The 26190-nt window shown below is 45.2% G+C and overlaps 2 protein-coding genes across 5 annotated transcripts in view; one reads left to right on the top strand and one right to left on the bottom strand.

Moving 5' to 3' along the window:
• LOC145345201 (uncharacterized) overlaps positions 1–7988 on the top strand; it is a 559547-nt gene extending 551559 nt beyond the window's left edge. For all 3 annotated transcript variants that reach the window (XR_013887040.1, XR_013887039.1, XM_080192941.1), the window contains one exon: positions 7685–7988. The gene's annotated coding sequence lies outside the window, so the exon portion shown is untranslated. The remainder of the gene's footprint in view (positions 1–7684) is intronic.
• acoxl (acyl-CoA oxidase-like) overlaps positions 1–26190 on the bottom strand; it is a 392248-nt gene that overhangs the window by 63856 nt on the left and 302202 nt on the right. For both annotated transcript variants that reach the window (XM_080192936.1, XM_080192935.1), the window contains exons 14-16: positions 13738–13847; positions 7997–8108; positions 3742–3829 (exon numbers count right to left, since the gene is read on the bottom strand). In XM_080192936.1, coding sequence (XP_080049062.1) covers positions 3742–3829; positions 7997–8108; positions 13738–13847 — 310 coding nt within the window. The remainder of the gene's footprint in view (positions 1–3741; positions 3830–7996; positions 8109–13737; positions 13848–26190) is intronic.

The raw sequence follows: 26190 nt of genomic DNA, 5'->3' as shown, positions 1-26190 counted from the left end.
TGCTATCCTTTCTAAGCGGGAAGAATCTCTCTACCTCTACCCTATCCATCCCTTTCATTACCTTACACGTCTCTATAAGATCCCCCCTCATCCTTCTAAACTCCAACGAGTTCAGACCCAGTCTATTTAGTCTCTCTTCATAGTCCAACCCCCTCATCTCTGGTATCAGCCTAGTAAACCTCCTTTGCACTCCCTCCAAGGCCAAAATATCCTTGCGCAAGTGCAGCGACCAAAACTGCACACAGTACTCCAGCTGCAGCCTCACTAGTGCCCTGTACAGTTGCAGCAAGACCTCCCTGCTTTTATATTCTATCCCCCTTGCTATAAAGGCCAGCATTCCATTCGCCTTCTTGATCACCTGCTGCACCTGCAGACTGGGTTTTTGCGACTCATGCACAAGGACCCCAGGTCCCTCTGCACCGTAGCATGCTGCAGCTTTTCGCCCTTTAAATAGTAATCCCTCCTACTATTATTCCTGCCAAAGTGGATAACCTCACACTTGTAACATTGTACTCCATCTGCCAGGTCCTTGCCCAGTCGCTCAGCCTATCCAGATCCCTCTGCAGACTTTCCACACCCTCCGTGCAATTTGCTTTTCCACTCATCTTTGTGTCATCAGCAAATTTCATCACCCTCCACTCAGCCCCCTCCTCCAGATCATCTATATAAATGGTAAATAGCTGAGGCCCCAGCACCAATCCCTGTGGCACTCCACTAGTCACCAACTGCCAATCAGAGTAGCACCTATTGATACCAACTCTCTGCCTCCTATTAGACAACCAATCCTCTATCCACGCTAAGACCTTACCCCCAACTCCGTGCACCCTAATCTTCTGAAGCAACCTTTTGTGAGGCACCTTATCAATTACCTTTTGAAAATCTAGAAACACCACATCCACCGGTTCCCCTCTGTCTACCGCACTAGTCACATCCTCATAGAAATCCAATAAATTCATCAAACACGACTTCCCCTTAACAAATCCGTACTGCGTCTGCTCTATCAAACCATTCCTTTCCAGGTGAGGATTGGATTGAGTTTGACTGTAGGGATTGGATTGAGTTTGACTGTAGGGATTGGATTGAGTTCAACTGTAGGGATTGGATTGGGTTTGACTGTAAGGATTGGATTGAGTTTGACTCTAAGAATTGGATTGGGTTTGACTGCAAGGATTGGATTGAGTTTGACTCTAAGGATTGGATTAAGTTTGACTGTAAGGATTGGACTGAGTTTGACTACAGGGATTGGATTGAATTTGACTACAGGGATTGGATTGAGTTCAACTGAGGATTTGATTTTGATTGACTGTATGAATTGGATTGGGTTGGACTATAAGGATTGGATTTTGTTTGACTGTATTGGGTTTGACTGGAGGCCTTGGATTGGATTTGACTGTAAGGATTGGATTGGGTTCGACTGGAGGGATTGGATTGGATTTGACTGTAAGGATTAGGTTGGGTTTGACTGTAAGGATTGGATTGAGTTTGACTTTAGGAATTGGATTGGGTTTGATTGTAAGGATTGGACTGAGTTTGGCTATAAAGATTAGATTGGATTTGACTGTAAGGATTGGATTGAGTTTGACTGTAAGGATTGGATTGAGTCTGACTGAGAATTTGATTTTGATAGCATGAATTGGATTGGGTTAGACTATAAGGATTAGATTGGGTTTGATTGAGGATTTGATTTTGATTGACTTTACGAATTGGATGGGTTGGACTATAAGGATTGGATTTTGTTTGACTGTATTTTAATTTGGAAGGTTATTCTCAATTTGATATGTTTAATGAGCAGGAATTAATTCATGACCATATAGTTAAGGATCCCTTAGGGAAGAATGATGATAGAGTGGTAGAATTTCAATTTGGTTTGAGAGCAAGAAACTGGAGTCCCATATTCACAATCTGGAGTTAAACAAAGGTAATTACGTAAGCACGAGGACAGACTTGGTGCTAATGGACTGGGGAGAAAGGCTGAAAGGTAGGACAGTTGTTTAAGGAGATATTCAATTCCTTCCGACTAAAATATATCCCAAAGAAGAAAAATTGTAAGTTTGGATGAAAACATCGATGGTTAAGCAAGCAAGTTGAAAAAGCATAAAGGCGAAAACTTTATGTTGACTCACCTGATGAAGGAGCAGCAGTCTGAAAGCTCGTGATTCCCAATAAACCTGTTGGACTTTAACCTGGTATTATGCCCTTATCATGCCCACCCCAATCCAATGCTGGCATCTCCACCTGATTGGATTGAGTTTGACTGTAGAGATTGGATTGGGTTTGACTGTGGGGATTGGATTTGTCTGACTAGGGATTGGATTGGGTTTGATTTAGGGATTGGATTGGTTTTATCCGTAGGCATTGGATTGAGTTTGACTGGAGACATTAGTTTGGGTTTGACTGTAGTCGATGGACTGGGTTTGACTGTAGAGATTGAATTGAGTTTGACAGTCGGTGTTGAATTGGGTCTCATTATAAGGACTGTATTGGGTTTGACTGTCGGCATTAGATCTGAGTTGACTGTTGGGATGGGATTGGATTTGACTGTGGGCATTGGATTAGATTTGATTTTGGAAACTGGACTGTGTTTGACTGCAGAGACTGGATTGGGTTTGACTGCAGGGACTGAATTGGGTTTGACTGCGGAGACTGGATTGGGTTTGACTGCAGAGACTGGGTTTGACTGTAGAGACTGGATTGGGTTTGACTGCAGAGACTGGGTTTGACTGTAGAGGCTGGATTGGGTTTGACTGTAGAGACTGGATTGGGTTTGACTGCAGAGACTGGATTGGGTTTGACTGCAGAGACTGGGTTTGACTGCGGAGACTGGATTGGGTTCGACTGCAGAGTCTGGATTGGGTTTGACTGCAGAGACTGGATTGGGTTTGACTGCAGGGGTTGGATTCAGTTTGACTGCAGAGGTTGGATTGGGTTCAGTTTTGATGCCCTCCATGGATTGTCCTTGTTAGCAATATTCACAGTACTTGAAGGTATCAGTGGAACTGTACCTCAACGAACTGGCTACTCCGTCAGTTATGGGGGACAGAAAACTGGAGAATAACGAAAATAATGATCAGGATGGTCTCCCTCTTCTCCTGCCAGCTGGTGATGGAGATCCACTGACACAAGTCAGAAATTTGTTTTATGTTGGATTTGCTGCAATGTACCCATTGTAGCACAGTGGTTAGCACTACTGCCTTGCAGGGCTACCTGGGTTCGATTCCCGGCTTTGGTCACTGTCTATGTGCATGTTCTCCCTTGTCTGTGTGAGTTTACTCCAGGTGCTCTGGTTTCCTCCCAGAGTCCAAAAGACGTGCTGGTTAGGCACATTGGCAATGCTAAATTCTCCTTCAATGTACCTGAGCAGGTGCCGGAGCGTGGTAACATAAAAGATAGGAGTCCTTCGATCATCCAATTCAATAGCCCAATGCTGCTTTGTCCCCATAATTTTGATCCCATTCGCCCCAAATGCTATATCCAGCTGACTCTTGAATTAATTCAATGTTTTGGCATCAACTACTTCCTGTGATAATGAATTCCACAGGCTCATCATTCTTTGGGTGAAGAAATGTCTCCTCACCTCCATCCTAAATGGTTTACCCTGAATCCTCAGACTAGGGAATTTTCACGGTAACTTAATTTGCAGTGTTAATGCAAGCCCATTTGTGACACTAATAAATAAACTTTTAAAAAAATCTAATAACTTAAAGAGATTAAAATGTCAAATGAAGAGATATTGTTACTGACCTCGATGAATGTGAGCCAGTGCTAGGTAAGTGATGTGGTGGAGGCATGAGTTCCAGGCACTGAAGGGCTCTTCCTTCTTTTTCATTACCTAAGAAAAGGAGCACATTCTCTGGCAGTCAACAGCAAAATAAGAAAGCTTTTCTCTAAAATACGCCAGGTTTCAAAGCAAGGTGTTAGCTGTTCCATCACTTTCAGTGAAGTTGGCCCTGATGTGTTATGTACTGGCCAGGAGATGGGTGTCATAGATCCTGGGGGCTGGGGTGGGCATGGCAGGGGGTAGGGGGGAGGAGGGGTGAATGTCAGGGACTATGGGAGCAGGAGAGTTGGAAACTGCAGGAATGGGCTGTCAGAGATTGTTTTGGGAGGAGGGGGTATTGAGTATAAAAGTTGGCAAGTTGTGCTACGGCTGTATAAAACGTTGGTTAGGCCACATTTGGAATAGTGCATTCAACTCTGATCGCCACAGTACCAGAAGGATGTGGAGGCTTTGGAGAGTGTGCAGAAAAGGTTTGAAGGGTATCAGCTATGAGGAGAGATTGATTGTCCCTGGAGAGATGGAGGTTGAGGGGCAGCCTGGTAGAAGTTTATAAAATTATGAGAGGTATTGAAGCTTTTTCCCAGGGCAGAAATGACAACTACAAGGGGACACAAGTTCAAGGCAAGGGGGGGAAGATTCAGTGAAGATATGTGGGGGGAGATTTTTACACAGAAGGTGGTGGGGGCCTGGAATGCACTGCCATTTGAGGTGGTTGAGGCAGACACATGAGTGACATTTGAGATTTATCTTGATAGACATATGAACAAATTGGGAATAGAGGAACGTAAGCGGTTGATTTAGATAGATAAATGTGATTGGCGCAGGCTTGGAGGGCTGAAGAACGTGCTCCTGTGCTGCACTGTTCTTTGTTCTGTGAGGGGGTAGAGGGTCAGAGATCGGGGTGGGGGGGGGCGCTGGGATTGGGGAGACCCTCAGAAATCGTGGAGGAGAATTGGAGATCAAGGGGGCAGTTGGAAATCATGGGCGGCAGTGGGGGGAATACTCCTGCTTTTGCTGTAAATACACTTACCTTGTGGAGCCCTTCTCTTCTCCTTTACCCTGCTAGTTTCTGAGCCCAACACAATTGGTTTCCGTGCAGTGAAGATAAAATTCCTCTCAAAATAGAAGTGCCCAGCTTCCTAAAGAGCTTTTACTAACTGACCTGCCCCCTGTGAGTGAATGAATTGGTCACCCGCCCCCGAACCACCTTCAGTAAAACCGGAAGTGGGTGGGCTGGAGTTGGGTTTGAGATTTCAATTTATTTTTTGCTTCCCACTCACCTCTCCCCTCCACCTACCCATCCTGTGTGGTTAAAATTCCCCCCTTTATCTTCGTGTAAAATCTCTCTCAGACAATTCTATTATGTATTAAGAATTTTGTGTATGGTGCTTGCTTCTTGCAGTTCTCACAACTGCTTCCTGTGAAGCCTTCTCAGATTGGCAAACATACAAATCAGGAGCAGAAGTTGGCCCTTCAGCCCATTGAGCCTGCTCCAATTTTTTTAGTCATGAACGCTGCTGAATAATCATCACTGAACATCCCCATCTCTGACCTTATGATGGAGGGAAGATCATTGATGAAATCTGGAAAGCCTGCAGAGAGATTTGGATAGGCTGAGTGAGTGGGCGAGGATCTGGCAGACAGAGTATAACGTTGGCAAGTGTGAGGTTATCCTCTTTGGAAGGAATAATAGTAAAATGGACTATTATTTAAACGGTGAAAAATTTCAACATGCTACTGTGCAGAGGGACCTGGGGGTCCTTGTGCATGAATCGCAAAAACCCAGTCTGCAGGTGCAGCAGGTGATCAAGAAGGCGAATGGAATGTTGGCCTTTATAGCGAGGGGGATAGAATATAAAAGCAGGGAGGTCTTGCTGCAACTGTACAGGGCACTAGTGAGGCTGCAACTGGAGTAGTGTGTGCAATTTTGGTCCCTTTATTTGCGAAAGGATATATTGGCCTTGGAGGGAGTACGGAGACGGTTCACCAGGCTGATACTGGAGATGAGGGCGTTAGCTTATGAGGAGAGATTGAATAGATTGGGCCTGTACTCACTGGAGATTAGAAGGCTGAGGGGTGATCTTATAGAGACATACAAGATAATGAAGGGGCTAGATAGGGTAGAGGTAGAGAGATTCTTTCCACTTCGAAAGGAAACAAGAACTAGAGGGCACAGCCTCAAAATAAGGGGGGAGGGGGGCAGTTTAGAACGGAGTTGAGGAGGAACTTCTTCTCTCAGAGGGTAGTGAATCTCTGGAATTCTCTGCCCATTGAAGCGGTGGAAGCTACCTTGTTGAATATGTTTAAGTCACAGGTAGATAGATGTCTGAATCGATTCTAAATATTTTTAAGAAGAGGGTTGATGGGTTTTTGATAAGAGAGGGGATTAAGGGTTATGGGGAGAGGGCAGGAAAGTGGAACTGAGCCATGACAGATCAGCCATGATCTTATTGAATGGCGGGGCAGGCTCAAAGGGCCAGATGGCCTACTCCTGCTCCTATTTCTTATGTTCTTATGTTCTGATTGATAAGGGAATTAAGGGTCATGGGGAGCAGGCGGGTAAGTGGAACTGATCCATTTTCAGATCAGCCATGATCTTACAGAATGGCGGAGCAGGCTCGAAGGGCTAGATGGCCTACTCCTGCTCCTATTTATGTAAAAAGCTTTTAGACAGTTACATGGGTAAGATGGGTAAAAAGAGATATGGGTCAAACATGGACAACTGGGACTGGCTTAGTGGTTTAGTGGCATGGACAAGTTGGGCCAAACGACCTATTTCCATGCTGTAAACCTCTATGACTCGTGCTTCTTGATGCCACACTTGGTAAAATGTTGCTTTGATGTCAAGGACAGGCACTCTCGTCTCTCCAAGGCTGTAATGAGATCAGGAGCTGAATGGTCTTGGTGGACCTCATGTGGGTCTGCAGTCATATGCAGACCAGGTAAGGATGACAGATTTCCTTCTCTAAAGGACATTAGTCAACCAGATGGGTTTGTATGACAATGTTTTTATGGCCACCATTGCTGAACTAGCTTTTAACTTCAGGTCAAATAATTGAATTGAAATTCCAACAGCCGTGCTAGGTTTTGAACCTGCAGAACATTAGACTGGGCTTCTGGATTGCTAGTCCAGTGACATTACTATTATGCCACCAGCTCCCCTTTTGGTTTGCATGTTTGTTGGTTTAAACGGTTTATCTTTTGACTTCAGGTGAGCAAAGTCACGGGATATCTGCTAATTTGTGAAATAGGTGTAAATACTGCAAAGGGTAAACGCACATTTCCAGCACATCCTGTTTTAGTTTGGATTTCCCGTCGAATCTCAAACAGGGTGCCATTTTATTTTTCTAGTTGCCCACTTTGTAAGCCCATTGACATGGTAAGCCTGAAGACAACGGATGAGAAATTTGTCTTGTGCAGTAGCACGAGATGGGCAATAGGGAATCTGAAGCCATTTTACATACTCTGGTTTCCTCCCACACTCCAAAGATATGCAAGTTAGGGTAATTGGCCATACTAAATTGCCCCGTTGTGTCAGGGAACCGGCAGGGTAAATTCGTGAGGTTATGGGGATAGGGTCTGAATGGGGTTGTTGTTGGTGCAAGCTCGATGGGCTGAATGGCCTCCTTCTGCAATGTAGTAAATTATACGTATACATGGTCGTTTCTCTTCACCATTGACTTCATGGGGAATAAAATGACTCAATTAACTCAAGGCTTCAACATGCCCAAAGACTGGGAAGCACCTTAATTATTAAAGTTGTGGCTCAAAACATCTGAATGCAAGCAGGGACAGCAGAGGTGTTTAAAATTTGAGCCTGGTGGCTACAGGGTGTATTTGTGGTGGCTGCTGTAGGACTTAACGGAACTAAAAAAACTAATTCATTTCTTTTCTTCCTCCCTCTAGGTCCTCTTCTTGCTGAGCATCATTTACTGACCAAGAAGAAATGAGGCCAACCTGCTTTCAAGCCTCTCTGAAACTGGTCGTAGAAAAGTGAACATGAAGAATCTGGGTTGACTCTTCTGTGGGTTACTGCAATCATTCGTTCAAAAGCACGATCTCCTTGCAAGCAAATTTTGAACAATTCTCTTGGCTGCCTGTTGTGATTTTGTTTGTCGTTACCTCAGTGACTGACATAAACAGTCCTGAGTCAGGAGAATAACAACAAAATGATCAGCAACCATTAATCTCACGGAAATACCTGCGTTCTGACTTTACCTTACTGTAGAGTCTAGCTGCCAAACTGCGTTGAAGGACCCTCTCTCGGTAATTCAGTGCTTTCAGTAAGAAGCTCAGGCTGCCCACCGTCTCTGTGTTAAATGCTAGGATACTATTGGGAAATTAATGAACATATGGTCAGAGATTTTCAACAGTTAAAAAGCAGCAAATTACTTTAGGTACATTTTGGAGCAGGTAAACCAGAACTACAATGAAACTGAAGGAACATATTCATGTACAGGACTAGAAGAGATCTGAACAGTTTCAAACTCCAATCAATTTGAGACATTACTCCACTTCAGATTTATTAATCCTCTCTTCAATAATCTACCTCCACTATGTCCAGGTATTCACTGCTGTCTGCTTTTAGTAATCTCTCTGAATAAGTCAAATGGACTCAAAACTTGAATTATGTTTCTCTCTCCCCCACAGACGGTCCAGCATTTTCTCTTTTTATTTGAGATTTCCAGCATCCGCAGTATTTTGTTTTTATGTTAGCCCAGTCGGGTAGCTGGGTATCTGTCAGCAGCGGAAATCTTGATTTTATTACCCCTCAATAACCTTGTAGAGGCTAGTTATAGAAGCACTGTTTCAGGGATAGAGGGGTTAAGGTGAAGGCATTAGTACAACATACAACACAAGCTATCTGAGGAAAGAAAGGTTTGTAATTGTATAGTGCCATTCACTAATCAGGACACCCCAAGATGTTTAACAGCCAACAAAGCACTTTTGAAATGTAGTCCATATATCCCAGTTTCACCAGTGGCACAGACCCCTTTGATGACTGCAGTGCTGGTTTCAATAAGTGGTCAAATGTAGTTATGGTCTCAGAATGACTAACATCAATGAGGAACACAGATCCCTGGCAGATAAAGTGAGTCACATTATGCAGCTTTGAATTAACAAGGCTCCAAATACCAGCAAAGCATCTACTGGTTGAACAGCCCAATTTCCACCCTTTAACACAACTTCTACATTTGTTTTATACGTCACAAGGTGTGTCAGATACTTAGCCAGACTCTTCCTTACGATACCAGCAGTTGACAAGAGTGGTTCAGGGGTTTACAGGACTTTACTCTTAACTCAGACATGGTTGGTTCTCTGCTGCGAATGTGGGAGCACTGAAGTAATCCTTATATGTAAGCCAGGACTCACTGCCAAATCCGCTGCCTTCTGAAGTGTAAACTTTATTGGCTGTATGATTAAGGTATTGATAAAGAGAGTCTGGTTTAGTCATGTAAATGTGAGTAGAGATAAAGAAAATAATTTCCTGCAGCGAGTTTGATTTGATTTTATTTATTGTTACCACGTCTGTTGGCGTACAGTGAAAAGTATTGCACCTTGCACACTATAGAGACAAAACATACCGATCATCATAGAGTACATAGGGGAGAAGGAAAGGAGAGGGTGCAAAATATGTAGCTTTAGTTACAGATGAGGTGTAGAGAAAGATCAACTTAATATGAGGTAGCTCAGTACAGAGGTCTGATGGCAGCAGGGAAGATGATGTTTATGAGTGGGTTGTAGTGTGATCTCAGACTTGTCTATCTTTTTCCTGATGGAAGAAGGCGGAAGAGATTATGCCTGGTGTGCATGGGGTCTTTGCTTATGCTGACTGCTTTTCTGAGGCAGCGGGAATTGTAGAACACAGTCAATAGATGGGAGGCTGGTTTGCGTATTAGACACAACACTTTGTAGCTTCTTGTGGGCTTGGTCAGAGCAGGAACCATAGCAAGCTATATGATGTGGAACATACTGCCTGAAAGGGCAGTAGAAGCAGATTCAATCGGAAGTTTCGAAAGGGAACTGAATAGACACGTAAAGGGGAGAAATCAAGAGAGTGGAACGAATTGGATAACTCTCAAACAGCCAGCACAGGCATTATTGGTTGACTGCCCTTCCTCTGAGCCGTGTGATTCTATGAAAAGTGGAATCTGGCCATGTATATTTCACTCTTTATGAAGCAATGCAACGTAGTGTGCTGAGCATGTTGCTGTATATGGGGAGGTGGGGGCTGGGAAGTGGTAGGTGTGATCAGGATACTGAATTCGATGATCAAACATGATCATAATGAATGGCAGCAGAGCAAGCTCGAAGGGCCGAATGGCCTACTCCCATTTTCTATGTTTCTCTGTACAGAAACTCAGCATTCCCTTGAGGACAAAAGAGCTGGAGGGCACCATGCAAAAAATTGCTGCACTGTAATGAGATGAAACTAGATTCACAAATATAAAGTGCACGGTTTCAGTCGCACAACACGAACCTGTGTTGTAAATTCACCCTTGAAGGAGATGGGGGTGGGAGTGAAGAATATGTTTCTCCATATTTGTGAGTGATCATTACGGAAACTCAAGCACCAATTCAGTATACATTTATTTTTCAAATGTAAATGAAGGATCGACATAAAGACATGCTCCTTCCAAGCTGCCTGTTACCAGTAACTTCAAAGATAATTATGAACCTTTTATCTTTTGTGGTGACATTGCCAGAAAGCCCAAATGTTGCAATATTTTGGTCTGATTCCTGTCATTATGTGTCCTGTTGCTCGGATCTATGGAACTGATTTAGATAGCCTTGTCTGCTGGTAAACATACATTTGAAAATATCTTTCGAAAGCAGACAGAAGGGCGAATTCCAAGAAACAAACCTTCAGAAAGTCTTACCAGCTTTAGTTTCACTGCCAGGAACTGTTTGTCTCTTCCAAACCTGAGAGCAGCAGATGACTGAACACCTCTGATGTTCAGGGCAGTTCTGCTTTCTCTCCAAATATCACACTAACGTGGTGCGTCTCCCTCACTTCGAAGGGCTTCGTGATAGTTACGTGGGTAAGATGGGTATAGAGGGGCATGGGCCAAGTGCGGGTAATTGGGACAAGCTTAGTGGTTAAAAAAAAAGGCGGCATGGACAAGTTAGGCCAAAGGGCCTGTTTCCATTTTGTATACATCTATGACTCTATAAACATACTGTGTTAAGGCTGGTGATCAGGAATGTGTCCCAGGTTTGATATGACTACAATAGTGGGTGTGTGCTGGTCGGTGGGTGTGGTGGTGGGGGGGGCGGTGTGGGGAAGGGAGAGAGGGAGGTGGGGGGTGAGCACTGGTGGTGAATGAATGCCTGAGCAGCTGTTTAAACTTGGGATTTATTTTTCTGATGGGTCGAAAACTGAGTAATTGAACCAAACCCGAGCATGACAGAAAGACAAGAGCTACGAAAGCCCTGAGGATGCTGGATATGCGTAACCAAAACAGAAAGTGCTGGAAATACTCAACACGTCCTAACACTCGCCTCAGAGAAGATCTGCTATTCTCACCGAGGAACTTCCATTTGCCTCTTCCACATTATTCACATGCATTAAAACTTTCAGTGCAGATTCCTGAGGGGCCGAAGAATTCTATGATTCTGTTCTATTATTATTTTCAGTTTCTCTTTTTTAAAATGTATTCTTTCACAGGGTGTGGGTGCTGCTGTCTAGGCCAGCATGTATTTTTTAAATAAAGCCCTCTGATTTTTCTCCCAGTCTAATGCAGCAATCCCAGGAGACTAATCTTTAATTCCAGGAGATGCCAGGGTGTGTTGACTAGTGTGGCAATCCTGAAAGTATGTGGGGGGGGCCGCGGCAGGAGGGGTGGGAGCGGTCACAGAATCATAGAATCCCTACAGTGCAGAAGGAGGCCATTCAGCCCATCAAGTCTGCACTGACCACAATCCCAGCCAGGCCCTATTCCCACAACCTCACAGATTTACCTGACTAATCCCCCTGACACTCAGGGTCAATTTGGCATGACTAATCAACTTAACCCGCACATCTTTTGGAGTTTGGGAGAAAACCAGAGCAGCCGGAGGAAACCCATGCAGACATGGGGGGAATGTGCAAAACTCCACACAGACAGCAACCCAAGGTCGGAATTGAACCCGGATCCCCGGTGCTGGGAGGCAGCAGTGCTAACCACTGTGCCACCGCGCTGCCCCTATGATGCTACTTGCTGCGTGCCTGGTGAAACTCATGTCACGGTTTACATTTTACATATAAAATGGAATCAGAGAATGGTTCGAGTACAGGGGTCCATTCAGCCCAATACGTGTGTTCCAGCTCTCTGCTACACGGATAATGGCCACTTATAGGCACCCATTCAACAGCATCCCAGCAATATTGCTACACCTTCAAGGGAGGATAGGTATTATGACACCTGGTTGTCATAAGTTCAAACTGATTACATTTTTTGACTCAAGCGGCTGGAGTTTCATTTCCTAGTGACTGGTGGGCTGATACATTATTGCTCAACGCCAACATGCAGAGTAGCAGTAAATGTGGTGCCCCTGAATTAAAACAGAAAGTGCTGGAAATACTCAGCAGGTCTGGGAGCATCAGTGAAGGCAGAAAGGGAGCAAATGTTTCGAGTTGAATCTGACTCATCCTCAGAACCAGTTATGTCGTGTATTGTCAACATTTTAACTCAAACATCCAGCATCTGCACCATTTTGCCTTTGATGTGACGTGGTACATTTTCACAACTACTAGTTCCTACTTCTTTATGAATAATGTAACAATACAGTCGTAGGCTATGGTTGGTGCATTTATGGAGGTTTTATTATGAACCTCCTTCTTCCAACTTGCCATAGAGTCATACAGTACAGAAGAGGCCCTTCGGCCTATTGTGTCTGCACCAACAAGACTACACTAAATCTACACTAATCCCAACTTCCACTTGGCCCATAACCTTGAATATTATGAAATTTCAGATGTTCATCCATGTATTTTTTTTAAAGGTTATGAGGTTTCCCGCCTCCATTACCCTCCCAGGCAGTGCATTCCAGACCCCCACCACCCTCACAGTGGAAGACATTTTCCTCAAATCCCCTCTAAACCTCCTGCCCCTCACCTTAAGATTCTGCCCTCTCATTATTGACCCTTTGAGTAAGGGTGGGGGGCTGGGGTGAGGCGAAGCACCCAATCAGGATTCTAAGGCTGGGATGTCATGCAGGAGAGGGGGTTTTACCGTGAACAAGAAGTCAGTCGCAGCTACAAATGTAAAGGCCCTTCGCACTCTGATTCTCTTCCATCTTCTTACGTCAGGCTCAAATTTAATTCAAAGAACATAAAATGGCTGCCACCTATAGCAGCAGCATCCTCTGCTGCCCCAGGAAGGTTTTCCCTTGATCCTCGCGTTGCCTTCTCTTTCTCGGTTCCAAACATTCTTCCCATCCAACACCTGACATAATGGAACGGACAACGAGCTTCAACAATAGCTTGTTAATTGGTTGTTTAAAAACAGGAGTGGGAGTGTGCAGGCTTCCATTTTCTGTGTTTGCCTTTCCTGCTATCAGAGATTGGCAAGGTGATGTTGGTGCCTGACCTCATGCCATCACACTACATTTCTACCGTCTCACATTGGGGTGTGTGTGTGTGTGTGTGTGTGTGTGTGTGTGTGTGTGTGTGTGTGTGTGTGTGTGTGTGTGTGTGTGTGTGTGTGTGTGTGAGTGAGAGCTGGCCTGGCCTATCTGATCGGTGCCCCAGACAATCCAACCCATTAACTGTTTCTCTCTCCCCACAGATGCTGCCTGACCTGCTAAGTGTTTCTGGCTCCTCTTGGTTTTATTTCAGGTTTCCAGCAACCCCTGGTTCTCATAGTAATCTGGTACCGATCCCTCAGCCGCAGCCACCAATGACGGTGGTAGCAGCTCACAAACAACAAAATGCAAGTCTTTCCCTCTCCTATTAGCTTACACGGAGGTAGGTGTACCTGGTTCTTATGCTGTCAGCCGCTGCACCAGTCCAGTTTCTTAGCAGTCCAATCACAGGTTTCTTTTCATATTGTCTTGCGTCTTGAGCTAAGAGTTCACGCACAACCACCTATTGGATGAATCACCAGCATTTACTTGAAAATTCAAAAATATAACTTTTTTAAGCAAAAGAAGTGACCTTAAGACTGACAGGCCGCTTGGCTGGAGTCTGAAATGCAGCCAATCGACCACAGAACAATGGGACACGGAATCGCTACCTCTAATTCACCACATCCCAGGGCACAAAGCACCTGGCACCAAGATCCAAGGCGGAGTCAACAGTTTCGTTTTATTTGTTCATGGAACGTGGATGTCGTTAGCTGGGCCAGTATTTATTGCTCATTTATTCATAGAATCCTACAGAATAGAATTCCTACAGCTACAGAAGGAGGCCATTTGGCCCATTGAGTCTGTACAGATCACAATCCCACCCAGGCCTCATTCCCACAATCCCTCATTTACCCTGCTAATCGCTCCCCCCCCCCACCACTAGGGTCAATTTAGCGTGGCCAATCAACCTAGCCCACACATCTTTGGACTGTGGCAGGAAACCGGAGCACCTGGAGGAAACCCACGCAGACACAGGGAGAATGTGCAAACTCCACACAGACAGTGACCCAAGGCTGGGGTTGAACCCCGGTCCCTGGCGATGTGAGGCAGCAGTGCTAACCACTGCGCCGCCGTGCCACTGGCTATTAAAAGCCTTCTGAACATTCAGAGGACATTTAAGAGCCAATCATATTAGTGTGGCTCTGGAGTCACACGTAGGCCAGACTGGGTAAGGATGGCGGATTTCCTTCCCTAAAAGGAATGAGTGAACGCGATGAGTTTTTATGACAATCGACAATGGTTTCATGGTCATCAGTAGACTTTTAATTCCAGATTTTTACTGAATTCAAATTTCACCATCTACTGGGGTGGGACTCGAACCCGGCTCCCCTGATCATTACCCTGGGTCTCTTCATTACTAGTCTAGTGACAATAACATTACACCACCGCCTCCCACTAAGGGGAAGTAAGGACAGGATCATAAGTCAGAAAGTTACCTGTGGACTTTTACCCTGCTCAAACTAGGGTTGCAATCCACCCAGTTTTGGACTCGACTGCTTGATCTTTGAGTGAGCTCTCTAAACATTGTTAAAACATGTAAAACACATCAAAAATCTCATTTCTTAAAAGTATGGTATCACAATTTTGGTTCTTAATGTAATAACTCAAGCTCAAGCTCTCATTTTCATCCTCCTAGCCCCAGCTAAAACCTAGCAATCCCCTTCCACGTTTTGAACATACCAGGTAGAGGGAAGGAAAGGTGGCAAACCTACTTGGGGGAAAAAAACAAGGATACTAAGCCGGTGTGCTGCAAGTCAAGAGATGCAAGGTACAGCTGCCTCACAGCACTAGGGACCCAGTTCGAATACCGGCCTGGATCACTGTTTGTGCAGAAGCTGCACGATCTTCCGGTGTCTGCATGGGTTTCCTCCGGTTTCCTCTCACAGTCTGAAAGATGTTCCTGGTTAGGTGCACTCACTCAATTTGCTCTCAGTGTACCCAAAGAAGCACCGGAACGTTGTGACTGGGGAATTTTCACAGCAATTTCATTGCAGTGTGAACGTAAGCCTACTTGTGACTGATGAATAAACTTTAAACTTAAAACAAAAAGGTGTGTCACAGTGGTCACATTGCCCACATGTATGGAGGAAAAACCCATGGGCTGGACCGCCTCGAAGCCACTTTATTGGATCTCCGGGCAGATGGCTGAACAGTGACATCAGCTGCCACCAAAAGAGAAAATGTTGGATAATCTCAGCAGGTTTGGCAGCATCTGTAAGGAGAGGAAAGACCTGACGTTTCGAGTCCAGACAATCCTTGGTCAAAGCTGTGTCAAAGTGGCATTAGCTGAGTGTGGGAGGCAGGGAGTTCCTATCCATCCTCTTTACCAACAAAATAACATTTGCCTGATGCTGGCCTCGAGAGTAGGCGATATGGATAAAGAACATTAAACTCTGAAATAAACTATGTTACACATTGATGTTCTGCAGTACCGCTAAAGCTGCCTGTGACTTAACACCAGAGTGGTTAATATTCCGTGGGCTGGGATCTGATATAACCGTACAGCATAAGGTACAGCGGTAGAATAACAGGGGGATTAAAAAACAGAACACCACTAACAATGCGCCACCTCAGAGCTGCTACAATCCCACTTTATGAATCATATATCTGTCAGAAAACAGACCTATGCATATTTGTGTTATTTTTTTCAAGCCAGTGTATCCCAGAGTAACCATGGACACCCATTTTTCCACTGTGGATTCTAATTCTAAAATTTATTTAACATCTAATTAATATTCAGATTCCACTATACAATGTTAAGCCTCTCCCCGTGAAAGACCCATAAACAAATAAATCCTAGCTTTATAGCCTCTTCTGCATTTCATATATTCTCATAGAATCCTTACAACGCAGAACATTGCTATTCGGCCCACTGAACCTGCATTGACAACAATCCTACCCCTAAACCACACGTATCTACCCTGCTAATCTCTCTAACACTAAGGGGCAATTGAGCATGGCCAATCAACTTGGCCATGCACATCTTTGGACTGTGGGAGGAAACCGGAGCACCCGGAGGAAACCCTTGCAAACACAGGGAGAATGTGCAAACCCCACATAGACAACGACCCAAGGTTGGAATCGAACCTGAGTCCCTGGCACTCTGAGGCAGCAGTGCTAACCACCATGCCACTTGTCACTTATTTTTTTTTCCCTCCTTCTGCAGTGTGATCTAGTAGAGTGTACAGATCATTACAGCCGAGCTTGATCCTGCTCCTGCTCTCCAATAAGACCAGTGGGTAGGAATCACGGAGCATTTTCTTCCACCTGGCCAGGGACTTTTTCCTCCTGTTAATCTTGTCCCTCCTGCAGATTACATAGCTGGTACATCTTACACCATCCTCCAACTTGGTGGTTCACCCTGTCTTTTCCAGACTGTCACTTCCATCTGGTTATATTCTTTTCCCCACTATAGGGGTTACTGTGACCAAACTCCCTGTCAATTCCCTTTGTCAACCCAAACAGAGGTTGAATAAGCTAATACACATGAGGACCGGACTGTGAGTCCTCTTGGATCTGTCTCTGCCTTGGTATGACATCGTATGGTGCACTTACTCACCAATGGGGACTGGTGGTGTTGGGGGAGAAGGGAGGGGGCTGGTTGCAGGGTGCTACATGCTTTCACGATTAGGCAGATGTTAGAAATGTGTTCTCAAGCACATTCTTTTCCATGACTCTCACTGAAACAGCAGCTAATAGTGTGAGTTCACCCAGCCATAGCAGGAAGTGACTTATTGTGAAGTGTCAGTTTTTCCACCAAATACTGAAGGTTTAACCTCAAACACACAACACTTATTAATTTAGAATAAAACTGTACAATATTATTCATTACATGTACTCAAAGTACGAGTTACTGTCTTTTACCCCCTCGCTATAATGATAAAAATAGTGATGAATGATGGTTGGGTAAAAATATGCCGGCCTGCTCTATTTGGGTGACCTTAAAATCAATTAATCATTAATTGATAATGAAATTAAGTCATAAACAACACAAACAAAATGTTATTAGCAAAATATTTCTTTTCAATGATAGAAACATGCAAATTTCTTTTACAGTGCCTTTAACTTACTAAAATGTCCCCAGTACTTCACAGTCTATAATCAAGCAAACATTGACACCAAGCCAAAAGAGGAGATATATGGTTGGCACAGCGGGTAACACTACTGCTTCATAGCTCCAGAGGTCCAGGTTTGATTCCGACCTTGGGTGACTGTCCATGTGGAGTCTGCACATTCTCTCCATGAGTTTCCTCTGGGTGCTCCGGTTTCCTCCCACAGTCCAAAGGTATGCAGGTTAGGTGAATTGGCCATGCTAAATTGCTCCTTAGTGTCCCAAGATGTATAGGTTAGAGGGATTAGTGCGTAAATATGTAGGGATATGGGGGTAGGGCCTGGGTGGGATTGTGGTCGGGTGCAGACTCCATGGGCCAAATCGCCTCTTTCTGTACTGTAGGGTTTCTAAGTTCTAATTCTAAGTATGCAGGTTAGGTGGATTGGCCATGCTAAATTGCTCCTTAGTGTCCCAAGATGTACAGGTTAGGTGGATCAGCCATGGTAAAAGCATGGGATTACGGGATATAATGGCAGGAAGAGCTTGGGTGGGATGCTCTTTTAGCAAGTCGATGCAGATCTGTTGGGCCAGAAGGCCTCTTTTTGCACTGTTGGGATTCTATGGTTCAATCAGGCCAAGAGACCAAAAGCTTGGTCAAATAGATAGGTTTTAACATACGTTCTACAAGAAGTGAAAACTGCACAGAGGCAGAGAGCGCGCAAAGATATTTTGGCCTTGGAGGGAGTGCAGAGGAGGTTTACTAGGCTGATACCAGAGTTGAGGGGGTTGAGCTATGAGGAGAGGCTGAATAAACTAGGCTTGTACTCGTTAGAGTTTAGAAGAATGAGGGGAGATCTCATTGAGACGTATAAGATGATGAATGGGATGGATAGGATAGAGGTGGAGAGACTCTTCCCGCTCAAAAAAGACAGTAGGACTAGGGGGCACAGCCTCAAGATAAAGGGGGGGTGGTTTAGAACGGAGTTGAGGAGGAACTTCTTCACTCAAAGGGTGGTGAATCTCTGGAATTCTCTGCCCGTTGAAGTGGTGGAGGCTGCCTCGCTAAATATTTTTAAGACGCGGGTTGATGGGTTTTTGATAAGAGAGGGGGTTAAGGGTTATGGGGAGAGGGCGGGAAAGTGGAACTGAGCCACGACAGATCAGCCATGATCTTATTGAATGGCGGGGCAGGCTCGAAGGGCTAGATGGCCTACTCCTGCTCCTATTTCTTATGTTCTTATGTTCTTAAGGATGAAATTCCAAGGATCCGAAACTCAGCAGTCTAAGACATGGCCTTGGCAAAAGAATTTGGAGATGCACAAGGGACTATTCAGAAGAGTTCTTGCCTCTGTCAGAACACCTCCCTATCCCAACAGAATTTAAATAAAACCAGGGCAAATGTTATTGGGAAAGCTGTAACAAGCAAAGCTGACCAGCCACAATATCACCTCAGCAACAGGCCATTTAAAAAAAAATCATGGGGCGTAGATGTCATTGGCGGGGTGTGTATTTTGTTCCCCCTCCTTCCCTAATTGCCCTCATCATCTCTACATGATAGGCCTACAAAGTGCTCGTTTGCAGAGCCGGTGTTTGAAAGTGAGCCCAGGCCAAATGAGGTCAATCAAGCCATTCTTCACCTTTGCAAAGTTCACACATCTCAACAGGGTAACAGGGGTACCCACTGATTTGGAGGGAGTCTGTGATTAAAAACAAAACGGGGTGGATCACATCATGAATTAAAATTCCATAACCTCCTGAAATAGAATTAGAATTGAATCATTCGGTCAGTCCAGTGACCCTGGCTATAAATGTAGATCTTCATGGAATGGTTTTGAACCCTTTTGACTGACCAAGCCATCAGAGTCACAAAGCCACACAAAATTTAAAAACTTGATTCAGCCACTGCGGCCTCAGTGCTGAGTACCAAGAACTCTGATTGCTTTTTTGATTTGATTCGATTTGATTTATTATTGTCACACATGTATTGGTATACAGTGAGAAGTATTGTTTCTTGAACGCTATACAGGCAAAGCATACCATTTGCAGAGAAGGAGAGAGTGCAGAATGTAGTGTTACAGTCATAGCTGGGGTGTAGAGAAAGATCAACTTAATGCAAGGTAGGTCCATTCAAAAGTCTGACAGCAGCAGGGAAGAAGCTGTTCTTGAGTCAGCTGGTACGTGACCTCAGACTTTTGTATTTTTTCCCCAACGGAAGAAGGTGGAAGAGAATGTCTGGGGTGCGTGTGGCCCTTAATTATGCTGGCTGCTTTGCCGAAGCAGCGGGAAGTGCAGACCGTGTCAATGGATGGGTGGCTGGTTTGAGTGATGGATTGGGCTACATTCACAACCTTTTGTAACTCCTTGCAGTCTTGGGCATAGCAGGAGCCAGACCAAGCTGTGATACAACCAGAAAAAATGCTTTCTATGGTGCGTCTGTAAAAGTTGGTGAGAGTCGTGGCTGACGTGCTTTTCTCCTCCCTAGTCCTGGGGCATGCACTGTGACTAATTGTAATATGTTGGTGGAGATCAGCTAATTCCAGTAGGCCAAGAATTGGAAGAGGGACTTTCCTCGCCTGGATGACTCAGCTCATCACTGCCCTAACCAGGTGAACCACTGCAGTGGCCAATAAAACTACCTTCTGTTGAGCTCGCAGCCTGCTGTGACATACACACAGTGCCAGATCCCTGAGTAGGAACAGGGCAGCAACAAGAACAGAAAATTCTGGAAACACTCAACAGGTCAGGAGAAAACACTCATGGTGACATTTGGACGTAGACTGTGTGTGGGATTTTGCGGCCTCGCTCGTTCTGAAACTGTAAAATCCCAATTGAGGTCAACGGGCCTTTCCATAGCCTGCCCCTCGGCTGCTCTGATTTCTGTGGCAGGTGGGGCGGTAAAATTCCCGTCAGGCACTGTGTCAGAACTGGCCTGTGCGGCAGCTGATTGAAGTTTTTTTAAAGTTTATTAGTAGTGTCCCAAGCAGGCTTGCATTAACACTGCAATGAAGGTACTGTGAAAGTCCCCCAGTCACCACACTCTGGCGCTTGTTCGGATACACCGAGGGAGAATTTAGCATGGCCAATTCACCAAACCAGCACGTCTTTCGGACTGTGGGAGGAAACCGGAGCACCCGGAGGAAACTCACTCAGACGGGGAGAAATGCAGACCCCACACAGTGACCCAAGCTGGGAATCAAACTCGGGGTCCCTGGCGCTGTGAGATAGCAGTGCTAACCACCGTGCCTCCCCGTGCTGCCCAGGAGTAAGATAGTTGCCCCCAGCCCCTTTCTGCGTTAAGGATGGGAAATAGGATAGTTAAGAAGGCATATGAGACACTTGCTTTTATCAGTCATCGTAGAATACAAGAACAAGGGGGTTACGTTGGAGCTATACAGAGCGTTGGTTAGGCCACAACTGGAGTATTGTGTACAGTTCTGGTTACCTCACAATAGGAAGGGTGTGACAGCACTAGAGGCAGAAAAGAGGAGATTCGCCAGGATGTTGTCGGAGATGGAACATTTGAGCTGTAAGGAGAGACTGGATAGGCTTGCATTGTTTGCTTTTGATCAGATTGTTTTCTTTGCCGCTGCCTTGGCAAAGCAGCCGGCATAATTAAGGACCCCACGCACCCTGGATGTTCTCCCTTCCACCTTCTTCCATCGGGAAAAAGATACAAAAGTCTGAGGTCAAGCACCAACCGACTCAAGAACAGCCTCTTCCCTGCTGCCAACAGACTTTTGAATGGACCTATCTTGCATTAACTTGATCTTTCTCTATAGCCTAGCTAGGACTGTAACACTACATTCTGCACTCTCTCGTTTCCTTCTCTATGAACGGTATGCTTTGTATAGCACGCAAGAAACAATACTTTTCACTGTATGCTAATACATGTGACGATAATAAATCAAATCAAATCAAAGAAGGCAGAAGGGGGACAAGATTGAGGTGTTTAAGATTAGGAAGAATATGGACAGGGTGAATAGGAAGCAGCTATTCCCCTTGGTTGTGGGGTCAATTATGTGGGACACATTTTCAGGGTGAGGGGCAGGAGATTTAGAGGGGATTTGAGAAAACAAATTTTCACTCAGAGGGTGTTGGGAATCTGGAATGCACTGCCTGAGAAGGTAATGGAGCCTGGAAACCTTACAACATTTAAAACGTATCTGGATGAGCGCTTGAAATGTCATAACATTCAAGGATATGGGACAAGTGCTGGAAAATGGGACTAACGTGACTTTAGTGGTAGTTATTATCAGTGCAGACTCAATGGGCTGAAGGGCCTTTTCTGTGCTCTACAACTTGATGATACTACAAAGAATTGTTCCACTGTTTAACTGGAAAGGTTCTCTTGACATCACAGGAATTTACCCCCGGTTCTGGACACATCAGTGGTTTGGTACTCTGTTGCCCTGATGGACTATCTGGCTTTCAATGTGGCCAAGAACTTGCCCTGCTTCTGGAGCATTCTGTGAAAGACGGATCACCAACATCTGATCAATGCCCAAGTCCACAGAAGTGGCCTGGAGCTGAAATGTTATGATGCATAACATGATCCATAAATGTTAGTGCAAAGGGATCTTTCATGTGATCTCAGCAGGCAACCAGGGCCTCGATCTAACATTTCATTCAACAGACGCATCTCTGCCAGTCCAGTGCTCCCTCAGTACACTCCAACGTGGCAGAACTTTCAACTGCTTTAGGCCCTTACTGCTGCACCCTCCCTAAATCTCTCCAACAGGCCCATGTTCTTAACCAAGTTTTCAATGACTTCCTCTGACATATTTGTGAATATTCTTGGGATATTTCTTACGTTAAAAGTGCAATATGAATGGAAGCTATTGCCATCAATCTTTCTTTTAAAATTCATTCGTGGAACATGGGTGTCAGCTGGCTGGTCAGCATTTGTTCCCCATCCTTGGTTGCTCTTGGAGGGCAGTTGAGAGTGAACCACATTGAGTCTGCACTGACTCGTACCAAGCTTATGTTGTAGCTCCATGCATTTACCCTGCTAATCCCCTAACGTATACATCTTGGGATTCTAAGGGGCAATTCAACATGCACATCTTTGGAGTCAACTACATTGCTGTAGCTCTGAAGTCACATGTGGGCCAGACCAGGTAAGGATGGCAGATTTCCTTCCCTAAAGGACATTAGTGAATCAGGTGGGTTTTTCCGACAATCGATTCACGGTCGCCAGTAGATTCTTAACTCCAGATTTTTTTAAACTGAATTCAAATTCCACCATCTGCCTTGGCGGGATTTGAACCCGGGTCCCCAGATCATTAGCTGAGTTTCTGGATTAATAGTCTAGCGATAATACTATTAGGCCATCATTTCCCTCTTGCTATAAGACATTGCATGGTGACACATATGAGTACGGCTGACACAGTCTGCAGTTAGATAGTCTGTTGATTCTCACTGTCACATGAATAACCGATGTTTCAGAAAGGTATCAAAAGGGCATCTGCAGTTTCTGAGATTGTATCCACGTGAAGAAAGCAACGTTTTTGAGAATGCAGAAGGGGGAAGGAAATTTGGGAAGAATGTTACGAAAGAAATTTTTTTTGAAAACTTGTTTCCACCCCCCCATTTTCTCCTCGACCTTCTCCAGTTTTCCCAGGACCCCTCTTCAATAAACTGTTAGGAAGCATTTATGGGAACAGCTCTGGGTGAGTCAGCCTCTGGTCACCCTCCCTTACTGTCAGGAAGTATCTAGTGTTTGCTCAGTTCCTGCTCTTAACCACACAACTGAACTGGTGATCCGTCTGGTGGGGATCTGTGATTGTGAACCAGCTTCCTGCCACCCTTTGGGACATCAAAGCTGTGCAGTGTGAACTGAAACATGAACAATCAATGTGCAATGCTTGTAATTTGAAGCAGATCCCTTTTTCTGAGGCAATGGATTAGCTGCCCTCTGGCCACCTTCCTGGAATGCTGTTCTTTACGCACAAGTCTCGAATGTGACTGAACTGAGTGGGACACCACAAATGATCCTGCAGCTGTCCCTCAGCTGACATTCTGGGCCCTATTTTACCGTTTTGATTCTGAGCGCTGGGCAGACTTGAAACTGGGAGTGTTTCAGATCCGACTTTTAGACCTGTTCTCAGGCGCCCCCATACGTGTCCTGCCTGCAAAAATATCAGCAATTCTGAATCGCACCGCAGATGCCTGTGGGCCGGGCTTAACTCGCCCGAAACGCTGCAGCTCCGATTGGTGCCTCCAACTGCGCATGCACAGAGAAAAAAAGATAGAATGTGGTTCCCCTGCTACATCGCTCCTGGGTTGGATAAGAACATAAGAACATAAGAAATAGGAGCAGGAGTAGGCCATCTAGCCCTTCGAGCCTGCCCCGCCATTCAATAAGATCATGGCTGATCTGTCGCTGCTCAGTTCCACTTTCCCGCCCTCTCCCCATAACCCTTAATGCCTCCTCCTGGCCCCCATGCACATTGCTCCAACCCCACAACATTACTGACTCCCTTATCCCCCCACACCGCCGCCACCCAGACTGATTGCCAGCCATCTCCCCCCCCCCCCCCACTGATGTCAGGCAGAATGGCAACTGAGTCCCCCTTCCCCCTCACTGATCTTAGGCAGGGTGGCAACAGACACCCCCTTTCAAGCAGAGAGCCATCGGACGCTGGGCACCTTCCTCCTCACTAACTGGAGCCTGCGCATTTTATGGGGCATGTCTGCTTTGCTCCAATTCTGGTGGTAAAGAGGGGGAGCGCCGGTAAATGCATGCAAATGCGTTGAAATGGCCGTTGCGTCCGTTTCAGGCACTGTCCCAATCGCGGCCATTTTCCGGCCTTGGTAAAGGGGGAATCGGTGTGGAGATGGGCGCAGATTTCGCTACTCACCTCACGCCCGACTTTACCATGTTTTCGTGCCCCGAAAACGGACGCAAAGCAATGGTAAAATCGGGCCTTATGTTTTCTACGTTTATTTATTAGCATCACAAATAGACTTATATTAACACTGCAATGACTGCAATGACAGTAACTTCACTGCAGTGTGAATGTAAGTTTACTTGTGACTAATAATAAGTAAATTTTGAGAGAAATAGAGTTAACATGTCAGATTGCTGACCTACCATCAAAACTAGCAGAGGGTCACCCGGATCTGGGTGGCTGTCACTGTATTGCCAGGTTAATTTAGTTAATGGGGAAACTGAAATTCACTTAGCATTTAATTCAGAGGCCTACAGGTTGATGGAAAGACAAAGAGGAGAGATACACCTCATCACTGTCACCATGTATTGTAATTCACTGCTAGCAGCTCTGAGGGGAAAAATCAGTGCTGCTATTTGAAATGCAATTGTCTTTTAAGAGGCAATTGTTTTCAGTGATTCTCTTATCAATGCATACCAGATTTCCAATGAGCAATTTACACCTACTGGGGGAAGGAGGGGTGACCAGCGTGTAAAAAAGGGCCACGAAAATGGCCTTAACTGATGCTCTGTTATTTAGAATATTGACACTTTGGTAAGGACTGAAGTCTGAAGGCAGTTTAAAAGTTTTACGCTGTTGATGGCAACTTTGCTTAGACAGCATGAAATCAAAATTCTTGTTCTTGCCTTCAAATTGGCCCATGGTTACTGTCCATTAATTATGGGCTTCAAGCAAGTTCCTCCATTCCCGCTCAAATACCAGTGACAGGGGATATGTGCTACTTTGTTCTCTAAAATGACATTTTTGTAACTCCCTCCTAGATTATTGTTTAGAGTAGCCTCGTGCTTCATGTCATTAGTGTGTGCTTAAACTGGACCAGATACTGGGCAATACGACAGCTCAGTGACTATCACTGTTTGCTGTGCAGATACATGGATTTGGGCCAGTGTCTGTGGGAGTTTGCGCATTCTCCCCGTGCTTGCGTGGGTTTTTTCCGGGTGCTCCGGTTTCCTCCCACACCCCAAAGATGTGCTTTTAGGCTGATTGGAGGTAATAAATTGTTCCTAAATTAGTTTCCCTCAATGTGGATTGCCATAAACAATAGATAAGGGTCATGGGTGGAGGGGGGGACTGGTAATGTTAAAATGGCGGCACGGGCTCATTGGGCCGAAGGGCCTGTTTCCCAGGCTGTTTTTGTTCTTTGTTATGTATTATTTTTCCTGTCCCCCTTTAAAAGTTGGCACAGTGGTGAGCACTGCTGCCTCATAGAGCCCAGAAGACCCAGGTTCGAATTGCGGCTTGGGTCACACTGTGTGGAGTTTGCACGTTCTCCCTGTGTCTGTGTGGGTTTCCTCGGGGTGCTCTGGTTTTCTCCCACAGTCCAAAAGACGCGCTGGTTAGGTGCGTTGGCCTCAGTGCACCTGAACAAGTGCTGGAGTGTGGCGGCTAGGGGATTTTCGCAGTAACTTCATTTCAGTGTTAATGTAAGCCTATTTGTGACACTAATAAAGAAACTTAAACTTAAAAGCCTCCTCACAACCTGTCTATTCAATCAAACTTAACCCTGAGGCTATTTGGAGTCGCAAATTCTCTTTTGCAGAACATCGTGGGAATATAAATGCAAAAATGCAACGCGTGAAAACAAAATCTAAGACTGCAGACCTGGAAAAAATTATTCTAAAAATTATTTCATTCATCTGTGGGTCATGGGCATCGCTGGCCAGCATTTATTGTCCATCCCTAGTTGCCCTTGGAGGGCAGTTGAGAGTCAACCACATTGTTGTAACTCTGGAGTCACATATAAGACAGACCAGGTTAGGACAGCAGATTTCCTTCCCTAAAGAACATTAGTGAACCAGACG

This window comes from Carcharhinus amblyrhynchos, chromosome 7 (genome assembly GCF_965287045.1).
Source record: "Carcharhinus amblyrhynchos chromosome 7, sCarAmb.v2.hapA, whole genome shotgun sequence".
NCBI lineage: Eukaryota > Metazoa > Chordata > Chondrichthyes > Carcharhiniformes > Carcharhinidae > Carcharhinus > Carcharhinus amblyrhynchos.
This window is presented reverse-complemented; position numbering and strand designations above follow the sequence as displayed.